General features: G+C 32.5%; 1 protein-coding gene across 7 annotated transcripts in view; it reads left to right on the top strand.

Moving 5' to 3' along the window:
* Nucleotides 1-24641, top strand: part of mipol1 (mirror-image polydactyly 1) — a 173230-nt gene that overhangs the window by 43988 nt on the left and 104601 nt on the right. For 5 of the 7 annotated variants that reach the window (NM_001305467.1, XM_073926962.1, XM_073926963.1 and 2 more), the window contains 4 exons: nt 7586-7670; nt 10120-10199; nt 20622-20835; nt 23527-23659. In NM_001305467.1, coding sequence (NP_001292396.1) covers nt 7586-7670; nt 10120-10199; nt 20622-20835; nt 23527-23659 — 512 coding nt within the window. The remainder of the gene's footprint in view (nt 1-7585; nt 7671-10119; nt 10200-20621; nt 20836-23526; nt 23660-24641) is intronic. The other 2 variants (XM_073926961.1, XM_073926964.1) reach the window with 1 other exon arrangement.

The raw sequence follows: 24641 nt of genomic DNA, 5'->3' as shown, positions 1-24641 counted from the left end.
TTATGTACTCGTGTTTTATCCCTGTGGAAGAATATTAATGAAATATTCACATCGGCTTCAAAAGCTTTCTCCTTTTGTATCTGTTTCACATTTCTAATGTTGACAGGTGTGGTAACTCAGTTAATGACATTTCACATTGTATTTTATACATTATATTTCATTATATTATATTATACTATATTATATTTTATTATATAATATCATATTATATTATACTATATTGTATTGTATTTCGTTGTGTTGTGTTGTACTGTATTGTATTATAGTACATTACATTACATTATGTTATGTTATATTATACGATATTACATTACATTATGTAAATTATTAATTTTCTTCTCGGCTTAGTTCCTTAATTAATCAGAGGTCGCCACAGCGAAATGAACCGCCAACTTATACAGCATATGTTTTACACAGCGGATGCCCTTCCAGCTGCAAGAGGCTCGAACCAGTGACCTTCTCAACAGCACTACCTACTGCGCCAGTAGTAATATATTATATTATATTATATTATATTATATTATATTATATTATATTATATTATATTATATTATATTATATTATATTATATTATATTATATTATATTATATTATATTAAATTATATTGTATTATATTATATTATATTATATTATATTATATTATATTATATTATATTATATTATATTATATTATAGTGTGCATGTGTATTTTTCTGAGCAAAAGTAATATAAACACTACTTGCATATATGTGATTACATAATCCATTTTTTACCATAAATTACTGATTACATTAAACTGTAAAGCAGATACTTGCATTTAATGCCTTTTATATGTATAACAAACATCTAAATTGAATTTTTGCAGATGTTGTGGGTGTATTTGACAATTATAAAATCACTTAAATTCTCAGTTTCTCTGGATCTGTTATTTTTAGTTTTATATTTGAGTATCATAATTTTAACATGATTTTTTATTCTGTAAACATCTGATGACATTGCTTCCAAATTTTACATAAAAATAAAATGTTTTATTTTTATTTAAATTTTAATTAATTTAATTTTTAATTAATTAATTTGTTTTCTTTTCGGCTTGGTCCCTTTATTAATCTAGGGTTGCCACATTGGAATGAACCGCCAACTTATCCAGCATATATGTTTTACGCAGCGGATGCCCTTCCAGCTGCAACCTATCACTGGGAAACATCCATGCAAACTCATTCACACACATTAATTATAGACAATTTAGCCTATCCTAATTTTTAACTTAATTTTGTTTTATTCTATTTTATTTTATTTTATTTTTATTTTGTATTTAAATTATTTTGTATATAAAATTTTTTATTCATTTAATTATTTTTTTATTTTTATTCTTATTTAATAAATATATATATATATATATATATATATATATATATATATATATATATATATATATATATATATATATATATATATAAAATTTAACATTTTTTATTTTATTAATAAATTAGTATTTTATTATTAATAAAATGAGTAGTATATTTCCCAAATAATCCTTCTGTCCACCATTGGACAGTCAAACAGATAGTCCTGCCCTAAACTCACCTCATTGGCCAAGACAGTTTTAAATAAATATTTTTAGGCCAATCAACTTTTAAATCTCTTGTATGAAGCTGGGAAAAAACTAAATATAATAAAAAAATACATCCAGTAAACTAAACATCTACTTTTTAACTAGAGATTTTTTAAAAAAATTTATTTTAGTTGAAATAGCATTTAATTCAGACACATAAACTGCTGATTAAACTATGATTTGATTCCAATCAGCTCCTTAATGCCGCTGTGTACACACAATAGTTGATTGGCTTCATTGTAGCTTCTTCCACTCTGCAGGCTTTTGGCGTGAGTGTAGTTTTCAGCGCTGCCCTGCGAGCACCGAGGCTAATAGCTCATTAATCTATCATGAAACTCACAGCAGATTATGTGGAAAAATGTAGATGCGATGCTAATTCACCATCTGGAGCGGCGCTCGCAAAAAGAAACAGGCCTCCTATTGCACTCGGGCACAATTCAAACTTTCATTAAGCCCGAAACGAGCTCTACGCTGTTTTTCAATATCGGATTATTGGATGGTATCAGTTTCATTAAGTTTCTAGGGAGGGCGATTCTCTCGGTGTCAGTCAACGAATCGGTCCAAAATTGTATTTGGTAAAAGAGAACTGTCTAACGGGGAAAATTACGCCGACATCAAAAAGGTCAGGTTTGTATGCTTTTGCGTTGTTTTTTCCCCCCTTTTCTGCCTTCCCCAAAGCTGCTTTCTCTTGTTAGTGTTAAAGGATTACCAGGCGTCTTAGCCGCACCTACTATCTTTAAAGTCTTTCTTCATCCTCGTCCTCCTCTCTTTTCTCTGTGAAAGTGCGGCGCGCGGGGCCAGCTCCCGCTCCGAGTCTATCACTGAGATTAATGGAGCCCTGCGGTGTTTGGCACAAAAAGCCAGTTGTCCGTTCACGCCTGACTGTGTCTGAGCTGAATAGCGTGTGAGCGGTGTGAGCTGTGTGTGCTGGCTTACAGCGCGCGGATAACGTTCCACTGGCATCTGCCCCAGGGGTCAGTCCCACCCGCCTAGCGCACAACCTCCCAAGAGCACTCACTTTTTATGTCTTCTTATAGCCATCTTCTGCCAACTTTCTCTCATGCTGGCTGTCTGTCCTGCCCTAGAGCTTCTTCACGACCTTTCTTGCCTTTTCCCATGAAGACCGTCACTGGTAGTCTTGTGGTTTTTCAGATGCTGGGTGGTTCACAATTCCTTTATGTTGTCTCAACACAAACTGATTAAGTTAACTTGACTGTTTTTGCAACTTTAAGTGGATTGAACGTAAAATATTAAGTTTTTTATTTTATTTGTTTTATTTTTATTTATTTATTTATTAAATGTAATAAAAATAATTTAATTAAAATAAAACTTTTGCTTTATTTTTTTAAAGAAATTAAAAAAAGAATTTCATTTCATTTATTTTAATGATAAATTAGTATTTTATTATTAATTATTAATAAAATTAGTAGTATAATTCCCTAGTACTCCTGTCCCCATCAAACAGATAGTCCTGCCCTAAACTCACCCCATTGGCCAAGACAGATTGTGTCAAATATTTTTGGGCCAATCACCTTTTAAATCTCTTGTATGAAGCTTGGAAAAAAAAAAACTAAATACCTTAAATATAATTTTTAAAAAGTACATCCAGTAAACTAAAAGTCTACATAACTACTGATTTATTTATTTATTTATTTTACTGTTTTCGCAAATGTAAGTAGATTGAACATAAAAACAATAAAGTTGATTTTTTTTTAAATTAAGCTCATTTTAAATAAGTAGTTTTAACCAGCAGCAAAAATCATTTTAAACATCTGTGGAACCGTTTAATTGCACCAAAAGTTCTTTTTAGTGGAAACAAATATTCAGTTATTATTAGATTATTACAATTTTTCAGCCTGTAGGAAAAATATGGTTCCTTAAGGGCTAAAGGAGTTTTTTGATGAACTAAACGTTGATGTTTTTATGATATAAATGTTTTTACGAATGTACGATATAAATATTTAGGGTTTTATGCATTCCTAAATATTAATCCAAAAGTATGATCATAGATTAGAAGAATCCAGTTTTTAAAATAGGCAAGGCAAGTTTATTTATATAGCATATATCATACACAATGGTTAAAATAGTTGTGCTAAAAATATTACATATAACCTAATATATATATATATATATATATATATATATATATATATATATATATATATATATATATATATATATATATATATATATATATATATACACACACACATATATATATATATATATATATATATATATATATATATATATATATATATATATATATATATATATATATATATATATATATATATATATATACACATACATATATATATATATACATATATATATATATATATATATATATATATATATATATATATATATATATATATATATATATATATATATATATATATATATATATTATTAATGCACCTTCCCAGTGATGAGTTATTTTAACCCAATGCGTTGGGTAATTTTGATTAAATGTTATTTTTTTCCAATTCTTTTATTACTGTTGCTACTATAACTCATACTACTATTACTTTTATAATTATGGCTGTGTAAATAAATAACATGCAGTTTTAAAAAATATGGAAAATGTTTTATTGCCACTACATTTTAAGTTCCGGACACAACATTTTTATCCATTTAATATAGATTGGCTACAAATCGCACGTTTGTATCATCAGTAGTTAAGAGTGGAGGTGAAACGGACAGAAAAAACACAACACGGAGAGGTAATTTGATTAAAAAAAATAAACTTGAGCTTAAGCTTAAATAAACGTTATAACGCAAAAACAACATTACACACATCACACGTATAATAATACAGCTGTTCTGTGTCAGTTAAATCAGTTGACTGTTGAAGCTGGTTGAGTGGTTAAATAAATAACCAAATAAAGGTTAAAAACAACCCAACAAAGCACCAAATATTTAACCCAACTGGTTGAGCTATTAATAAATAACCCAATAAAGGTGAAAGATAACCCAACAAAACATTAAATATTTTTAACTCAACCATTGGGTTAAATAACTTAACGTTTTTTAGAGTGTAATTCAACGTGCTTTACATAAACAAGAATAAAAGAAACAAGTAAATAAAATCATTTAAATAATTAAAAATTATTTCAAAAACTGATTAAAATGTGTTAAAACAGGTTTTAAAACAATTTAAAAAAAAGAAAGACTTAATAGAGAGATCTGTCATGACATAGCACAGTGTTTATTTAGTAAAGGCACAGGTAAACAGATGTGTTTTCAGTCTTGATTTGAATGTGCCTAATGTTGGAGCACATCTAATCATTTATGGAAGCTGATTTCAGCAGATTTTAATAACCTAATTACCCTTTTCTTTGTTTTCTTTTTTTTTGTTTTTACAATGTAAAGAATCTTTTTAGAATAAAAAGAGTTCTTGAATTTTAAGGGGTTCTTTTATGTCAATAAAGAACTATGAATTAAAAGCTGTCTTTTTAATTATCTGAAAACATTAAGTTAAGAGTTTGTTAAAGAATTATGTTCTTGTAAAAGTTTTCTAAGGCATTTTAGTAAGCTAAAAATACTTTTCCTACACTGTAAATCCCAACAGTCAAATTTATCAATTGAAATGAGTGTGGTTAACTCTAAATATGCTAAAAGTTAATTCTACTCATTTGAAAAGAGTTTTGAACTCAGTGTTGAAGGTAGAGTTAATTAAATTCCTCATTACTTCAGTTTAAATGGAGTAAGTTCACAGTACTCACATAGATTAGTTTTTAACTCAAATTATTTGTTGCAATCGGTTTCCTCAAACAGTTTGAGTTGCCTTAACTTATTGGGTTTTACAGTACTCAGTTGGTTTGAGTTCTCTTCATTTATTGGGTTTTACTGTGCTCAAAATAGCTTCATTTATTCAAATGGGTTAAGTTCACAGTACTCATTAAGATTAGTTTTTAAATATAAATGGTTTGTTGCAATCGGTTTCCTCAAATGATTTGAGTTACCTTAACCTTATGGGTTTTACAGTGTAAGAATGAGGAAGAAATTTTTTTAAGGAAATATAAATTGTGGAAAATTACATACTTTTCCATTTATTCATTTAATGTTCTTGTTTTATGATTAAAGATCTATTTTTACTTGTGATTGTTTTGTGGTAATGCCATAAAAGAACCTTACATAACGTTTCAAACTCTTTTAAACAAATAAGATATAAGAACGTTTAATATAAGAGAATGTAAGATATAAAGACTAATATAAGATAATATAAGGCAATATAGGTGTCACGGTGGCTCATTGGGTAGCACAATCGCCTCACAGCAAGAAGGTCTTTGTTTCGAGCCTCGGCTGGGTCTGACAAAATGAGTTAATAAAACTATTATGTTAAAAAATCTTCTCTCTCCATTAAACAGAAACAGGGGGTAAAAATAAACAGGGGGCTAATAATTCATGGGGGTTAATAATTCTATTTGCAACTAAAGACTTTAAAAACATTTACGGTTGCTTCAAATTTAATTTCTTAAATACAAAAAAGGATCCAAAACCTAATTAGATCAGTTCAGGGCAGAACATTAAAAATGCTTAATAGATGTGTGAAGTACGAAATATTTTGTTTCAGCTTTCCAAACCAAGACGCAGAACTCCAAGTAAGAAATATCAGGAAATAAATGTTAGAACAGGGATGCCCAAACCTGTTTTTTATGAAGAGCCAAAAAAGAAACTTGATTGAGGGCTTTGGGCCGAAGGTAAATATACCAAACAGTATTGCATTAGGGTTTCCACGAGTCATTTCCTAATTAATTTCCTAATGTTTAAAAATAACAACAAAACATTGCTTTAAATTATATTAACTATTAACTTTATTAACTTATCAAAAAAAAAACATAAACAATCCTAATAATGACACCAGAATTCATTAATTGCCTTGATTTGCTCACCGATGTCTTGCTTTGCCTTCTATCTGTCGAGTGACCGTATTTACATTTTTAAGAATCAGATTCATTTACAAAACAAAAGACATTACAAATCAAACAAGCGAAAGGTTACATTAAATTCGAAATGACGATCTGTCAAGGAATTTTATCCCAACCACCTCCCCATCAATTTTCAAATCAAAGGTTAGCATGGACCAACGTTGGCCCGTGGGCCCTAGTTTGGGCATCTCTGATTTAGATTAAGCATGCATGACTCTAAAATATCACTTTGGCTAAAAATGACAAGTCCAAGTTCTGGGTGAGAAGGGAACTATACATACAAGAGGAACAGTCTGTGTTCCTTAAAGATGTCCTGCATTAATTTGCTCTGTAAATGTGATGCCACAAGGCACCTACAATTGACAGAAGTACAATTGTAAGTGTTTATATTTACAGTTTGTGTGTGTGTGTGTGTGTGTGTGTGTGTGAAGTTGATATATCTCAGAAGCTCCGCCACTAGAGGGAAGCTCTCCACCATGACTCCTGCATTACAAGCAACAGGCTCTGCTGTCTGAATGTCAGCGTTCCTGCTAATTGCCTCCTGTCTGTTTGTTGCTTGCTTATGAATTAGCTTCCGTTCGCGGAACTGAATTAGCCACCATTATTTAATTACACCTGAGTAGATGACGCTTTAATTGGCGGTTCCTGACTAGGATCTGATATGGCTTGAGCTGTATTAAATGGCTGTTTACTTTCCTGATAGCTAAAAGCATTAAAACGATTGCATGGTGGGATTACGCTTTGTTAATTGCCCGCGTTCATTAGTCCTCCATAAACTGCGAGGTAAAGCACTGGTACACAGTGGATGAGATAACGACAAAGTCTTAAAGCATAATTTCACACCGCAAATTAAAAGCCGCCTGTCTTGTTTTGCTGCCTCTTCTCCAGAGGTTATTAAAGATCGCTCTCCACCAAGCACCCCGAGATCATATTGACAGGCTGTAATTAATACTAACCTTTCTAAGTCTAATGGAAAAGAAGTGAGCCTGTGATGAAAAGCATTTTTTTTTTTCGTTCCGCGCTGAAATTAATCATATCCCTTCTATATATTTCCAGCTAATCCTAAAGTCAATGAAGAACTGAAACAAAGGCTGCCGTCCCCTGTAAAGCACCATTGTTCAGAGACCACACCACAACTTGGGTAAAGATGCCTTCCTCGGCTCATTTTACCGTGTTTGTCAATGGCTTTCTTCCACGTGTTACAATTAAGGACGATTTTTTTTTTAATATGTGCGAAATGTTTATCAGTGTACATTGCAGGCGATGATTACACGCTGTAATGATATCTTTGCAGAGATGTGTTTTCTAAATCCGAAACGGTGTTACGATGTTTAAAAATCAGCTGCTAGGTTAGTTTGTTCATCTTTAGTGCAATGCAAATGTAAGTTGGTTACAGGTGTAATGTTTGTGCTGGAAATGGTTTGTGCTTATTTCAATATGCTTGTATTTAAAGTGTCATTAATGAAAATGCTATGTAAATATGCATTTATTTTTATTTACATTAATCTCTGCCTTTGTTTTTGTGGTCGACTACAACTTACTTTACTGGATAATGACATTTTGCAACAATAGTAGTATTTGTATATGATTTGCAGTAAAAGAGTTTAATAACTTTAAAGTAATTCAGAATTTAGGTCATTTATTGAATGATTTATGTTATTATTAAATTTTTTTATACAATTAGAATGCAATAAAATCATTCATGGTACTTAACCATAAAAATGCAACTTAATAAAACCTACTAAACAATTATTATTGCACAATTTAGATTAGGTAGGATTTTTTTTTTTAAACATTCTTAATTTTAAATCATGTAACATTATTTATTGGTGTGTGTGCATGCTGATATTAAAAGCTTAGTTTGCATTATATTAATTACGGTTTGGTTATATTTTTACATATACAAGCTTTAAATGTTATGCAAAAACAGGGTATCTGCTGGGTCTTAAAATGTCTTAAATAAAGAAAATAAAAAATAAAAAAATGAATTTTAGGCCTGAAAGTTCTAAATCAACTATTGTGATTTAGTTCTTAATTAAATTTAATTGGGTCTTAATTTTTTATCTGCAATTTTGCTATGTAAATCTATACCCAGTTGGGCCAACACCCACCCAATCACTAACAATATATTTCAATAAAAGTTTTAAGAATTGTTTATTAATTAACTCTATGTACTTATTATTATAGTTTAATTATCTTTCTTACAATAATATGTGTTTTTAATGTTTTTTAAGGTTTAAATTGGCCAGTAATATATATATATATATATATATATATATATATATATATATATATATATATATATATATATATATATATATATATATATATATATATATATATATATATAAATATAGCGTTTTGCCTTATGCAAGTCTGAAATTTTATTCATTTTGGTCCTAAACCTTTGACTGCCGCTTTACCAAACAGTTGACCATGTTTTTACCATGTTTTAAATAATGACTGGTAAAGCCATTTAAAAAGTGACTTTTTTTTAATAATGGTTTACAGACACAGCATTGTTGGTTTACAAAATGAATAAATAAATAAATAAATAAACAATCCCGTTGCACTACTAAACTTGATTTTGGTTTTATTGTAAAAAAACAAAACAAAACATAACAAGAAAGCATGTTAAATTAGAATCTGAAAATTTTTATGGCATACTACAAAAAAGGTGATTTAGTGTTCAAAAATGTTTTATTTTGAATATATTTTTCATAGAATATGTATTAATTCTGGTACTTTTATCATAAACCGACATATCTATATTTTGGTAGAGGTTAATATTTAAGAAATTATGGGATGTGTTGAGAAAAAAATGCATTGAGTGTTTAAACTAGCGACATTAGGAGTTAAGTAAAATTTTAGTTAAACTTTAAGGAGTTGAACGAATTCTTAGTGGGGTAATTAAAGGGTTAAAATTGTCTTAAAAAGGTCTCAAAAAGTCTTAAATTTGGTGTAGAAACCCTGAAAAAAAATGCTTTCTTTTTTAGTGTTTTGACTTGTTTCAAGTTAAAATATCAAAAAATTCTTAAATCAAGAAGAATTTTCCAGACAAGTTTTTTAGTTTTCAGAAATAAGTGAATATTTAAATGTGCCTTTCCTTAAAACAAGCTTAATAATCTGCCTGTGGGGTCAGTAAAATATAATCTGTCCTTAACTGTAAACAAGATGTTTTTGCTAAACTATTATTTAGCTTATTTTACTTAATTTTGATGTCTTCTTAAAATTATATAATAAAAATAAAACAAGACTAAAAAGTTAAATCCAAAAAGCTTTTTATTTTAAGATTTTTTTTTACAAATATTTAAATAGAAACCTGAAGTAAAAAGGCATTTATTTGCAGTGCGTCGTCTTTGGGTCAGGACCCTTGAAGGTCTTTGATATTTGCTTTATGTGCTTTACTCAGCGCTTTGAAACAAAACATGCAGGTCCTTCAAAGCAGTGTCATTGATGTACAGTTTGTCAATATCCTGTACCTGTCTTCACCTGCATGTCAGACAGAGTATTGCACAGTCAACTGCGGTCACATATTAAAGTGTTATATAAATGATATATCTTTATTTTGCATATATTTTTTTTTTCAGGTCCACTTTTGGAGAAACCACCTCAGCTTCATCCCAGTGTCAGAGTATATCAAAATCCCTGGAGGAAAAACTCTTACAAGGTAATTAATTATGAATGGGAATTTATTTTTGGTGATAATTAAAATCCAATCACAAAATTATGTCACATTAAAAAGTTAATTGTGTCATTTGACAGTCATTATGACTCTATCCTGCTTTTTTATTATGCATATTTAGCATTTTTCATTTTTGTGATTGAAGACTACAGGCTTCTCATTGCTTTAAATGGTTTGAACAATACAATAACAGTCATTTGCATGTTATTTATACATTTATCGACATAAACATTATTTATATTATTCCACAATGCCGGGCTGCAGGATAATAACTTTACCTCAGCCGTAACGCTGTGGAAGAGCCACTATTTAGATAGACTGGTTGGAATGACAATGAGAGATAAACAGAGTATTTACCAACCCTTCACCAGACGCTCCTGATATGCAAATTTATTCTGCCTCGCTGCTCAAATATACATTTGGGCTGTTGGTGAAACACTTCAATCTTTTTGCAGGCGGTTAATCAGCCTGTGTTTGATTATTAGTGACAGACATTAGTAAGACGGCACGGGACTGCTGCTTGCTGTATTTTCTTTATCAGGAGCAAATGGCCGTGTGAGTGTTCTCTCATCATGTCTGGTCACTTTTCCCTCTTTAATTACATGAAATGTGACCTTTTGTTGTGCACCATTTAGAATTGAACTGATTAATGCAGTTACATTGCAGAATTTTAAATGAGGATGCTAATTTTAATTTAGAATTAAATTGGAATTATATTAAAAGCAATAAAATTCAAACCCACTTCACAATTCAAAATACTTTTTCACATAAAAATACTTGAGTTCATTTTAGGTTATTTTTAATGTTTTGAATTCAGTTTAATAAACAATGTTAGCCACACTGTAAACAAAAAATCCTGGATTCCCTACATTTTTAATCTGAATCAAATTAATCTAATGAGTCCATTGAACTTATTATGTTAAACTGACTTAAAACAGCTTGCGTTTATAAAATTAAGGGTTTGTTTCCCAAACTACGATGTAACTCTCGGCTGATCATAGTCCGATGCATCGTTTTGGAAAAGAATAATGTAGTGACGCGTGTTTCCCAAAACCCGTAGTTTCTCTGTTGCAGATCCATTGTTTAAACTACGTTAGTTATAGCCTAAAACATCCATAATGATGCTCTAAGCAGGGTGAAGTGACAACTTCCTTAGAGAAGAACCCCATCATTTCTTTGTGCAAGTTATATTTTTTAACACGCACACGCATTTTAAAAAATTAAATCCAATATTAGTTTTGGTAAAAACACTCGTTTTCCATATAAACTGAAATATATGTAAATGGCACATATAGGGCCTGTGTTTTCTATACAAATATTGTGGAGAACATTACATATTTTATTCTAAAACATAAAATCACTTACAAAAGCTAACACCTATTCAAATATCATATATAAGTCATATAAATAAATAAATAAATAAATAAATAAATAATGAGGCTATTTATTAAGAAATTACATTTAATATTTTTTATTTATTAGGAAATGAAAAAAATCCTAATTTAATAATATTAATAATTATTGTTATTTTATTATTATTATTATTATTATTGATATTATAATTAATATTAGGTAGATATTATTTTAAATTTTTTTGAAAAGTCTACTTTTACAATTTGACACATGCAAACCACTGCAAAAATGTTTTAACCAACCATGTCATACAGTAAAGACCTGCTATAAATTAAAAGTATATACGTATGCTGTGTTTTTTTGTTCTCACAAGCTTTGGATACTTAATTTAAGTTGCAGTTTTAAATAATAGGTCACCTATAGCTTTCATCATGAGCCACGGCTGTGTTCAAAATGACATCAATGTTTTCAAAGTGCACTGCGAAGGAAGCGCATTTGTAAACATGAAGATCGCTAAAACTGAACTGTAAAAATACTTTGAAGGCAAATTACACTTAAAAGAGATGACTTCAATGCTTTTTTATTTTGAATAATTCCAATTTCAAATGTTAGAATGTTGTAAATGAACAGAGCATATTGGGGGATAACTGGGAATAGAACACAGCCAGGAACTGTTTCTAACTACAGCTCCAGAGATGTAGTTGCAAGTGCACAAGTTGCAACGCAGTTTGCGAATGTTTGATGGAGCAATGGATTTGGGAAAGCCAAATCAACAAACTATGTTTGTAACGATGGAACTTGCAACCTTGGCTAACGATGGTTTTCGGAAATGCACCCCATAACACCAAAGTAAATGTTAAATTCCAATTACATTTTAGAAAACAAAATGGAAGCAGACTTCTAATTTGCATTTATTTATTTATTTATTTATTTATTTGTTTTTTGATATGAGATCAGTTCATTGTCAGACTTAGATTGGACTTTTTTCTTGCAGAACAGTATGCTACAGTCTTTCTAAACAGACAAACAGACAAAATTTACACAATGTAGAAAGACAAAAAAAAATGGTTGTATACATATTATACAAACGATATTTAGCTCAAAGACAGCCTGATGTACAAATTAACAATTTAAATCAGTTCATCTTTATGTCTATAGCGTTTTTACAATGTAGATTGTTTCAAAGCAGCGTAACAGAAGTTCTAGTAAATTGAAACTGTATCAGTCCAGTTTTCAGAGTTGAAGCTTATTTCAGTGTGGTTTAATTTTCACTGCTGAAAGTCCAAACACTGAATAGCAAATCTATCAATGCGCAGCTCCACAAATCCACAAAATGACTCTGTTAAATCTTGGGTCTTTAACACTAGATCTCCCGAGGCAGCCTATAAAACTGTTTTTACATTTTGTAATAGAATAACTTTATTAAAATAAACCCACATATCTATAACATCCTGACTATTCCTAAATGGGTGTATATTTCTTTCTGACATTGTTATTAATTTAAAAACACAAAAGAACTAAAAATAGCCTCAAAAATATATTTTTTTATAATTTGCATTTAGAACGATCAATTCAGTTGGAGTAACGGTGAAAGCAATTAACACTTTAAAAAAAAACAATATTACTTCATTTTTAATGCATTTAAATTTGTTCAGGAATTGATGTAAGATGTATTTAATCATTTATTCATATTTATTATCTAATGAATTTAGTTTTTTGTCATTCCTTTTATGAACCTGAGATTTGTTTATGGTTATTATGAGATAATGAACCTGTGAGATGTAGTTACAGATTCTAGAATGTTCTAATTCATTTGCATCTTTAAACTGGAGACAAAAAGATGATAAGAATGACACCTTAAATCAAGGCCAATTTGCTCTCATTCCAGTTCTGCGTGAATGGAATGGGAGCCAACGTTTTAGTTCTGAATTTGAGTCCATTCTCGCTTGGTTCCCATAGGAAATGGGCCTTTACTTTGCACGCTTAGATTAAAAGCCCTGCTCACCCCATTTGTGAGGGAAATGGCGCTTTAAACACACATTCTCAGGGGCAGTTACCTTTGTGAGAGACACCCGGAGAGGGAGATAAAATTAAAGAAGTAACCCAGGTTAGGGAACAATGTATCCAAAAGTCGCATATTTGCAATGTGACAAAGGGCTTCTATAAGTGTGTTTGGCGTTATTATTCATGGTTTGAATTTGGTGTTTGCACGGGCGAGTCTTACGGGGAATACTAATAACTGTCTCCAGCAATCCTGAGAGCAGAGCCCTAGCAACAAAGCCATGAGGCAGACCTCCCTGATCTCGACTTCAAAACCTGACCTTTCGCTAAATAATTGTGCCGGCTAAGCTGGAGCTTTTTGGACATCGCGGTCGCAAGACTCGAGCATCACAACGCATTTATTAACGCAGAATGATTTCCCCTTATTTGATGCTTTTGATTGAACCGCTCCGTGTTTGAGTTTTGCTCCATTTGAATTGCATTGATGTGCAGCTGATTTATGTATATTTTATAATCGCAGGACAGCCAGGTTTTTTTTTTTCCCCGGAACACTTGACCCTGTGCGTGCACTTAGCACTAGTAACTGTTTGATTTGCTTGTAGATGTTAAAGCTGATTTTTTTTTCATGCTATAAGGAAACCGTTTGGTTGATTACACTGAAAAGTGCAAACATTGTGGCTTTGTGGCGTTACAAAAACATTTTGCTGAGCATCCTGATCTGCCAATCCCCGGGACATTCAACTAATGGTGTGAGTTTGGAGGTAGGACTATATGTTTGGCTGACCAATGGTAGACATTTGGCAAACCTGTTTTAAAAACTGAAAAGTCAGTATAATGTGAACCAAATACATTAGGTACAAATTATTTATTAGTAACAAATTGCCACGGATCATGGAATTTTCCTTTCTTAGGAAATCTAAAGCTGATTGGGGAAGTAGATATTGATGGTTGTCTGTTTAAATTGTGGATTTGCACAATGATGGTGTATGTGTTATCCTGGATAGTTCTTGTTTTTGGTTATGGTGTAGGTTTTGGTGGATTTGGATACTAGACATTGTCTAGTATTTAAATGGAATCAGTTCAATTAGTTTAATGATTTTAGTAATTGAAAAATAGCTAATGAAGGATTTCCACTGATTATTTTTTATTATTATTTTTTTTTTAATTTTGAGGTTTTCACCTTAATTTGGATAGGAAAGTAGATAGAATTGACTGGAAAACGTTGAAAGCAGAGAGAGGGGAAGGATTGTCATAGGACCGCGAGGCGTTGAACTCGGTTCGCTGTGAGCACCGGAGTGCATGTGTCGATACACTAACCACTACACCTCTGGTGCCGACATATCCGCTGATTTTATGGCATGAATGGAGGGATGAATTGAATACGAAGGAAGCTTGTGTGTTTTTTCCCCAGTAATGGATGTAAAATAAAACAATATAAGAAGACCGTTCTCTTAAGTGTGGATTGCAATTCCTTATATTAAGTAACAGAATGTAAATTGACATGGAAATTGTACACTTTAACAGCAACATTTATCCAATGATGTGTTTTCAGGGCTAGGTTACCAAATTAACACAAAAAAAGAGCACAAATCAGCAGGAACATTTTAACAATTGTGCATATAAAGAGCTGGGAAAATCTTCTTGGTTGATCAGTTGCATAAATAAGGAATTCAGGAAACCAGTTTGAATTTAGTTTGTTTTATTAAGTTTACATTATGCAAATTGCCAAACAAATTGTACACTTCAACAACCACATTTAATCAGTGGTGTTAGTTTGTAGGCAGGACTATCTGTTTGGCTGACTAATGTTACATGTTGGGATGGCAGGAAGTCTATTTGAAAAAGTCATAAATGCTTTTAGTAATGCAAAAGAAAAGGGAAATGTTATCAATTTGACCTAATGCACACCCCAGTAGCAATATTTAGCCAATCTTTTTGACTGACCAATGGCATACATAACAAATTCAGAAGTCCTGTTTAAATGTTTTATTTATTATTACTTTACCTCATGCAAACTGAACTGGCGCAGAAATTGTTCAATAGACTGCACCATTTAACCAATGGTGTTATTTTATAGACAGCACTGTCTGTTTGGTCGACTAATGCTATAGGTTTGGAGTGCATAAAGTTTGTAAAAGTCATTAATGTTTTTACTAATGCAAAAAAGGGGGAACATTTGGAAATTTTATGAATTTTATCTAATGTCAAATTTCAAAAATGGCATTCTTAAGCTGGTACTTTCAACCAATGGCATAAGTTCTGGAGGTAGAGCTATATCTTCAAGATAATTCTGGAATCCTGTTTGGAAAATAAAAATATTTATTTTACTTTATGCAAATTGACACTGAAATTGTACACTTAAACAGCAACATTTAGGCCAATAGTGAGAGTTTGACTGACCAATTTTTACATGTTGGGATTATAGGTAGTGTAAACATCATTAATGTTTTTACTAATGCAAAACAGAAGAAGAATTTGGAAATGCTATCAGTTTTACCACCTAATGCAAATGTCAAAAAATGGCAGACTTCAGCAATAACATTCAACCAATGGCATAAGTTTAACGTTTGTTAAAATGTGTATACACACAAACACACACACACACACACACACACATACACACACACACACACACACACACACACACACACACACACAAACACACAAACACACAAACACACACACACACTTATTTTACTTTATCTAAATTGGCACTGAAATTGTACACTTAAACAGTATGTGAGCTTGTAGGCGGGACTATCTGTTTGGCCGACTAATGTTATAAATTGGGAGTGCAGGAAGTCTGTAAAAGTCATTAATGTTTCTACTAATGCAAAAAAAAAAGGGGAAACATTTGGAAATGTTAATAGTGTATCTGGGAAGGACTTTTATTTTTGTCAGTGACCTGGGTTAAGCGCTTTAGGTGAACTGTATGCAGTAACAAAATTGGCACGTTTAAGGTCTGTTTTCTTTAAAAGTCAACAATCTCCACTGGCTGAGTGATATGCGACATAAAGTGAGTCTCAGATTGTACAAGAAGCGCTGCATTAAATTACATTTTCCCCATCATGTCTTTAAAATATGAACATTTATTTTACCCCAGTATAATCAATTAGGCTTCTAATCATCTCGTTTTACGCTTGGGCAACTAAATGAATTGCAAAGTCTATTTAACTGATTATATTTTAAAATGAAAAAAAAGTCACATTAACTGTTCCCCGGAAGTTTATCAGTATGGGAAGAAGCACTTGCTCTACATATACCCTATTTTACCTAATGCCAATTTCCAAAAACGCCACACTTAAGCTGGTACTTTCAACCAATGGCATACGTTTTGGATGTGGGACTATCTTGTAAGTAATTTAGGAATCCTGTTTGAGAAAAAAAACAAAGAGTTTATTTACTTTATGCAAATTGGCACTGAAATTGTACAATTAAAAAGCAACATTTAGCCAATGGTGAGAGTTTGAAGGTGGAACTCTCTGTTTGGCCGACTAATGTTACATGTTTGGATTATAGGTAGTCTGTAAAAAGTGTTTTTTACTAATGCAAAAAAAAAGGGAAAACATTTGGAAATGTTATCAATTTTATCTAATGCAAATTTCCCAAAATGGCACATTCAACATTTAACTAATGGTGTAAGTTCGGAGATGGGACTATCCTCTTGCAATATTTAATTCAGGAAACCTGCTTGATTTTACCCTATGCAAATTGGCACTGAAACAGTACACTTCAAAAAGTAACATGTAATCATTTGTGGGCGGGACTAACTGTTTGGCTAGCCAATGGCAGATGTAGGGAGTGTTCAGAAAACTTTTATTTTTCACGTAACGCAGCCACAGAAATTCAGGGTAATAACTTAACACCCTTAGATTCTCACTTTGCAATTTTAGCTTTTGCTGTATCTTTCAAGTGTCTATTTTTACCAGTTGTGTCACCACAAATTTGCTCTCGTTTAAAACGTCTCTGCCACAAGGGCTCTTTGATTTTGATCACAAACTATCCGGGGCACATCCAGCTTTCCCCGAGGAGCTGATGGTGTCTTCAGAAAGGCTGCCAGAGAGACAGGCCTCCGTGTTTGCATCTCTGGCCCTGAGCGCTACAGAAACATTGACAGAAGACCTTGTTTCCCCCTCCTGCCAGTCACTCGGCACAGATCACCACATTCCCTCGTGAAAGACGGCCAGACCTAGTTTCCTTTTCAGAGAGCTGACGCAAAAACCAGCCAACAGTGCTGCCTTTCACACCATCAGACTGTAATTTCACAGCAGAGGAATGGAAATCTTCTATGTTATGGTTGCAGCTTCTTTATTGTGGGTTTTCCTCTTTATTTAGCCTCTAAATAGCTTTCTCTGCATGGTAAAATATATTTTATTTGATATGTAGAAATAGCTGGAAATGCATTGACACTCGAGTGGAATTTCAGATGGTAAAATAATACAATACAATACAATGCTTACACTTCCAGACAAAAGTTTTGTTGTCCATCCCCGATGTAAGAGCAACAAATAACAACTTGACTTCTAGTTGATCATTTGGAAAAGTGGCAGAAGGTAGATTTTTTTTGAAGAATCTTCTGTTGAACTGGTAATTGTTCACAGTTTATTAGTGTCTATTTATTCAATTTATCTTGTACTATATTAGTTAAATGTTTAGTTTATGTCTAGTGTGTGTCATATTTTTGTTTTTAAATTGCACATTGGAGTATGGGAGAAACGCAATTTCAGTCTGCTGTGTAATGTACTGTTGCATGGTTTGATTGACAATAAAGTTGACTTGACTTGACTTGACTTGAACTGCATCCAAATCATCACAAATACTGTAGAGGACCTGTTGGAACCCACATGGACCCAAGATTCTCACTGAAATCAGTCAAGTTTGGTAAAGGAAAAATCATGGTTTAGGGTTACATTCAGTAAGAGGTTGTGCAAGAGATCTGCAGAGTAGATGGCAACATTTACAGCCTGAGGTACCAAGACATTTGTGCTGCCCATTACATTACAAACCACAGGAGAGGGTGAATTCCTCAGCAGGATAGCGCTCCTTCTCATACTTCAGCCTCAACATCAAAGTTCCTGAAAGCAAAGATGGTCAAGGTGCTCCAGGATTGGCCAGCCCGGTCACCAGACATGACCATTATTGAGCATGTCTGGAGTAAGATGGAGGAGGCATTGAAGATGAATCTAAAGAATCTTGATGAACTGGGATTCCTGTAAGAACGCTTTCTTTGGCATTCCAGATGACTTTATTAATAAGTGATTTGAGTCATTGCAGAGATGTATAGATGCAGTCCAAGCTTTACTTTATATTCTACACTGTACATTATTTCTGTTAAGTGACAAGACTTCTGTCTAAGCAAAGTCAGATCTTACTGTCCTAATTAAATCATTAAAAATCAAGGCATTATAAATTTTTATTTTCGTCAAATAAGCATAATCTAGAGGCCTTTGCCTTTCATATAGGCCACTTCTGGTACCAAATGATCAACTAGAAGTCAAGTTATTATTTGTTTGTCCTAAAACTTGGATAGGCGACAAGAATTTTTTCAGGTAGTGTATTTGTATAGCACATTTAAAACAGCCACAGTCGACCAAAGTGCTGCACAGAGCATTGTATAAAAAAAATAAAATAAAATAAAAAAAAGCAGGGTTCCACACAATTCCTTCATGTTGTCCCAACCCTATCCCAAACTCAAGTGGATTGAACGTAAAACAATTTAGTTGTCCCCTCAAAATCTTAAGAATTGTGTTGTTTCAACTAATTATAGATAAGTAGTTTGAAAAAGCTGTAAAATTATTTTTTGAGTGAGTATAAAAATCAAAGACAAGTCAACAAAGTTCATTCATTCATTTTCTTGTCGGCTTAGTCCCTTTATTAATCCGGGGTCGCCACAGCGGAATGAACCGCCAACTTATCCAGCAAGTTCCTCCAGGACCAAGATACTACATCAAACAACATCAATTGACAACATAATACAGGACTACACACTACTATAAAATTTTAGAGGAATGAAATAAAAAAGATAAGATAAACAAAACAAAAAAATTAATAAAATAAGAATAAGGCCGCAAAGTGCGGTTTGTGCAACATTTAGTGCAGTAAGGCTGACCTGAAATATAAACAGTAAGGCTGACCTGAAATATTGGATCAAATATAAATACTGTACATGTAAACATTTGTCATTCAGGGAAGAAATGTTGTACAGAACTGTGTAAAAATAGCAGTATTGCAAAACTTCCTGTTGTTCGTTCATTCATTCATACATATATTCATTCATTCGTTTTCTTTTCGACTCAGTCCCTTTATTAATCTGGGGTCACCGCAGTGGAATGAACCGATTATCCAGCATATGTTTTACGCAACGGATGCCCTTCCAGCTGCAACCCATCACTGGAAAAACACCCATACGCACTCATTTACACACATACACTACACAATTTAGCTTACCTAATTCTCCTATAGCACATGTCTTTGGACTTGTGGGTGAAACCAGAGCACCTGGACGAAACCCATGCGAACACAGGGAGAACATGCAAACTCCACACAGAAATGCCAACTGACCCAGCTAAGGCTCAAACCAGCAACATTCTTGCTGTGAGGCAATTGTGCTACACACTGTGCCACAGTGACGCCCCATTCCTGTTGTTGTCCATTAATTTTTTTTGTCTCTGTGTGTGTGTGTGTGTGTGTGTCAGTCCAGTATCTTCATTTTTAAAAGTCTGATAGCATGTAAAAAAAAACTGTTGCACAGTCTGGATGTGAGAGCCCGAATGCTTCTGTATGTCTTTCCAGACAGCAGCTGAGTGAATAGTTTGTGTGTGTGGTCAGCCACAATGCAGCGTGTGCATCAGATTTATTTTCCTTTTTCTCTGTTCTTGCCATAAAAAGCTTAGCTTTTGTTTTGGAGGTTATGACTCCGAGCTTAGTAACTCTTCCTAGTAAATTAACAATCAAGATATCATCGAAGAAAAAGTTAAGTAAAATCTGACTTTTCTTGAGTTATGTGCATGGCGACAAGGACAATGCTAGCATTTTGTTTTTTTACACACACAGTATCTAAGAGTCCGAGATCCAGAGAAGAAGTGCTGCCCAAACCCCCTCCACCCCCACCTGTGCCTGTCCCTGCTCCAGCTGAAGTGAGGATCATGGAGGAGGAGAGACGAGCTCAACAGAAAGAGACAGCGCAGCAGGAACAGGACATTAATGAGACGGCCAGCAGTCCAGTCCACACACCTCACATCAGCAGGACGAGCTCTGCTCTGCTCAGGTCAGGAGAACAGACTCTAGCTGTCATGAGTAGACACACTCATTCACACTGCTCAGTAATATAAATGTAAAAATCTGCAGTTAAAAGTTCATTATACTTTCACCTCTTCTCTCTTTTTGTGTTTTTTGCTTTTTGACAGAAACTGAACATAAAGAATATTTTAATTGGATACCACTTGTGCATGCTATGCAGTGTTTTGTATTAATATAGTTGAAGTCAAAAATATTAGCCCACTTGAATTATTAGCGGAGAGAAGATTTTTTCAGCACATTTCTAAACATAATAATTTTATCAACTCATCTCTGATAACTGCTTTATTTTATCTTTGACATGATGACAGTACATAATATTTGACTAGTTTTAGGATACTAATATTCAGCTTAAAGTGACATTTAAAGGCTTAACTAGGTTAAAGTTAGGGTAAGTCATTGTATAACCATGGTTTGTTCTTTAGACAATTGAAAAGAAATATAGCTTAAAGGGGCTAATAATTTTCACCTTAAAAAGGTTTTTTAAAAATTAATCTAGCCGAAATAAAATAAATAAAAATATTATGGGAAATACTGGGGAAAAAAATTCCTTTCTCTGTAAAATATTATTTGAGAAATATTTGAAAAAGAAAATAAAAATCACAGGAGGGCTAAATTTTTATTTTATTTTATTTGGCCTCTTGTGAAATTGAGATTATTTTTCAAATGTTTCTAATAACTGTTTAACAGAGAGAACATTTGATTTATTACATTTTGATGCCTGATATTTTTTTTAAAACTAATTTATTTTACCTTTGTCATAATGACTTTACATTATATTATAATAAGATACTAGTATTGAGTGCAATTAAAGTGCAATTTAGAGACTTAATTAGGACTACTTAATTAGGAGAGTTAGGTTAATTAGGCAGCTCATTGAATGTGTTTTTTTTTTCTTTACCAATAAAAAAAAAGATTATTATTTTGACCTTATAAATTATTATTAATTATTCATTAATTCTTTTTTTTTCTTTTGGATTAGTCCCTTTATTAATCCGATTTTGCATCAGCGGAAAAAACGCCAACTTATCCAGCATATGTTTTACGCAGCTGATGCCCTTCCAGCGGCAACCCATCACTGGGAAACATCCATACAAACACATACACTACGGACAGTTTAGCTGACCTAATTCACCTGTACCGCATGTCTTTGGACTGTGGGGGAAACCGGACCACATGGAGGAAACCCACGCGAACGCAGGGAGAACATGCAAACTCCACACAGAAACGCCAGCTGACCCAGCCGAGCCTCAAACCAGTGACCTTTTTGCTGTGAGGCGACAGCAATACCTACTGTGCTACTGTGTCGCCCAAACTATTTTTATTTCAACTACTGTTTTTACTATTCCCACCAACTATTTTATTTCAAGCTATTTTTCATTTTAGGTCAGTTAAAAGAAACTTAAAAGACATTTTTCCTAAAGAACATACTGTGAAATTTCCTGCTCTGTTAAACATCACTTGGGAAATATTTGAAAAGGTATTTAAATTTGACAGGAGGGCTGATAATTTTACTATCATCTATATATTAAAGTAATATAAGTGTAAATTCATTTGTATTTCATTATATCTTTTATGCCATTATACCAATGCATTGGCTTAAAACATACATTAAAAATGCAGTACTTCTATATTAGGTGTTATGGATGTATGCATCTTAAGCAACAATAAACAATACATATACTGTTTACAATATCAATATCAAGAATAAATGTATCTTTTTAGAGGTGTTTATTCTGTATTTTGGAGTGCTGTATCAATTCAAATGGGCAAACAGTAGGTCATCCAACCCTTGCATAAGTACAATTGGATATTGTGCACTGTTTTAATATTGCACAACAATTCCTATTGACCTTATTCTCCGCCGACGAGCGGGCGCTGCCATTTGAATCTTTTTGGCTCAAGACATCCGGTCTCATTCACTTCCATTCATTTTTAGCCTTAAAAACTGCTCATTTCACTGCTTGATGTTGCAATTTGATATTTTCTTGTTATATTATACTACTTGGTCTGTATAGTCATGCAAACATTTGTTTGTTGAGCAAGTAGTTTGACCGTTTTCTGCCGTTTATTATTCCAAGTCATTTCTCCCATAGGCCACTGAATCGGAAGTTCTAAGACAATCGCGAAAACAGGCGCACTTCCGCATTTTAGAATAAGGTCAATAAAATACTAGGTAGTTTGTCATTGCAAACACATCCTACTGTATATGCAACAGCTGATTAGTTTTACTTTTCTTGAGTACTATCAAGAAGGCCTTCACTCAAAAATGTTAAGTATATCTAATTTCCAAGTTTAGCATCATTGTCCATTGTTAAGATGATTTTAATTATATCACAGCATGCTTCGTCCTGTTATAAATATAGATTCCACTGCATTTTCTTTGCCTCTTTAATAAGAAACGAATCGTATTCCTGGCTACAAGAGGGAAGTAATTTACCCTGCAATACAGTGCAAGTAATACTTTAATATTACCTTAAAGGTCAACTGTATGATTTGACTAATATCTCAAAGTAAATAAGTCACAGTAATATTCTTGAAAGTGGGAGACCGCATCCCTTGTGTATTTGATAATTGCATGTCAGAATGTGATTCATTTTTTGTTGCCCGTTTGGGAGTCTAATATAAGAGCGTTTCTAATGAACTTTTGTCTTTTCTGAAGGCATTCTCATGAGGACCAGGGAAGCTCCAAAGTTATCGGTGACTCCAAAAAGCAAGTCCCAGTTCTGGATAAAGAGAAAAACATCGCCTTTCTCCTGAAGGAGCTGGATTCCCTTAGAGAGCTCAATAAAAAGGTGAACTCAAACATTAGGGCGTTCAGAAAGTCAATTGTTCTTTGTCTAATTAATCCTTTGCAAGAGGCCAGTTTTTTTATACTTAAGTTAATCCTTCTGAAATTCATTATATTAGACCTGGTATTTTAAAAATTGTTTTAATTACGAGAGGTAAAGTTGCAAAAGTCACATCCATTGATTTCAGCCAGTTAAAGTTCAATTTAGCACTATTAATGCAGGCACGACTTATAAATAATCATTTTGCTAAAATTATTTAGATGGACTTCTCTGCTTAAGTTTGCACAGATTACCTTACTTTACATTTAATCTAGGTCCTATTTAGTTTTCTTTTTACTCTTAACGCTTCGTTTTATATTGACTATCTTAACTATCTTTAAAAGACTAGCTATCGTAATTTTGCCATTAAAAAAATAAAAGAAAAAATGCTGTGCTGATTGCAATATTTTTTTTTCCATGGTAACAGTGAGTCTATTAAAGAGTTGGGTTCTGGAATTTAAAGAAAAAGAAAACACAATTAGAAATTCATTTTACCCATAATGCTGTGCAGTAGATAGAGTTGGAGTGAAAAATCCATCCATCCATCCGTCCATCCATCCATCCATATTAGGGGTGTGAACCTACACTGGTCTCACGGTCCAGTTGCGATTATCATGCCATTGATTCGGTTCAATTTGATATCGCGGTGCATTGACGATGCTTTCCATACACAATTTAATATTTTACTTAGCAACACAATATTTCTTGTATTAAAATGTATAATTTATAAATATATTTATATATTATTTGTAATACAATTTTGTCCTTTAATACAAGTAGTTATATGTACTGTACCTTTAATTTAGACTGTTCAAAGAAAACAGTCTTGTTGAATTTATTAAACAACACTCAAGTACATGCACAGAACAACACAAGCATTTATAGCAAATAAACAAACGTACATTTTATCCTGCTTGCTTTTAGAGCGTTGTCGAGGGAGTTCTTA

This window comes from Danio rerio, chromosome 17, assembly GCF_049306965.1.
Source record: "Danio rerio strain Tuebingen ecotype United States chromosome 17, GRCz12tu, whole genome shotgun sequence".
In the NCBI taxonomy this organism is placed as follows: Eukaryota; Metazoa; Chordata; class Actinopteri; order Cypriniformes; family Danionidae; genus Danio; species Danio rerio.
The sequence above is the reverse complement of the archived record's forward strand: the minus strand, read 5'-3'. Positions and strand labels throughout refer to the sequence as shown.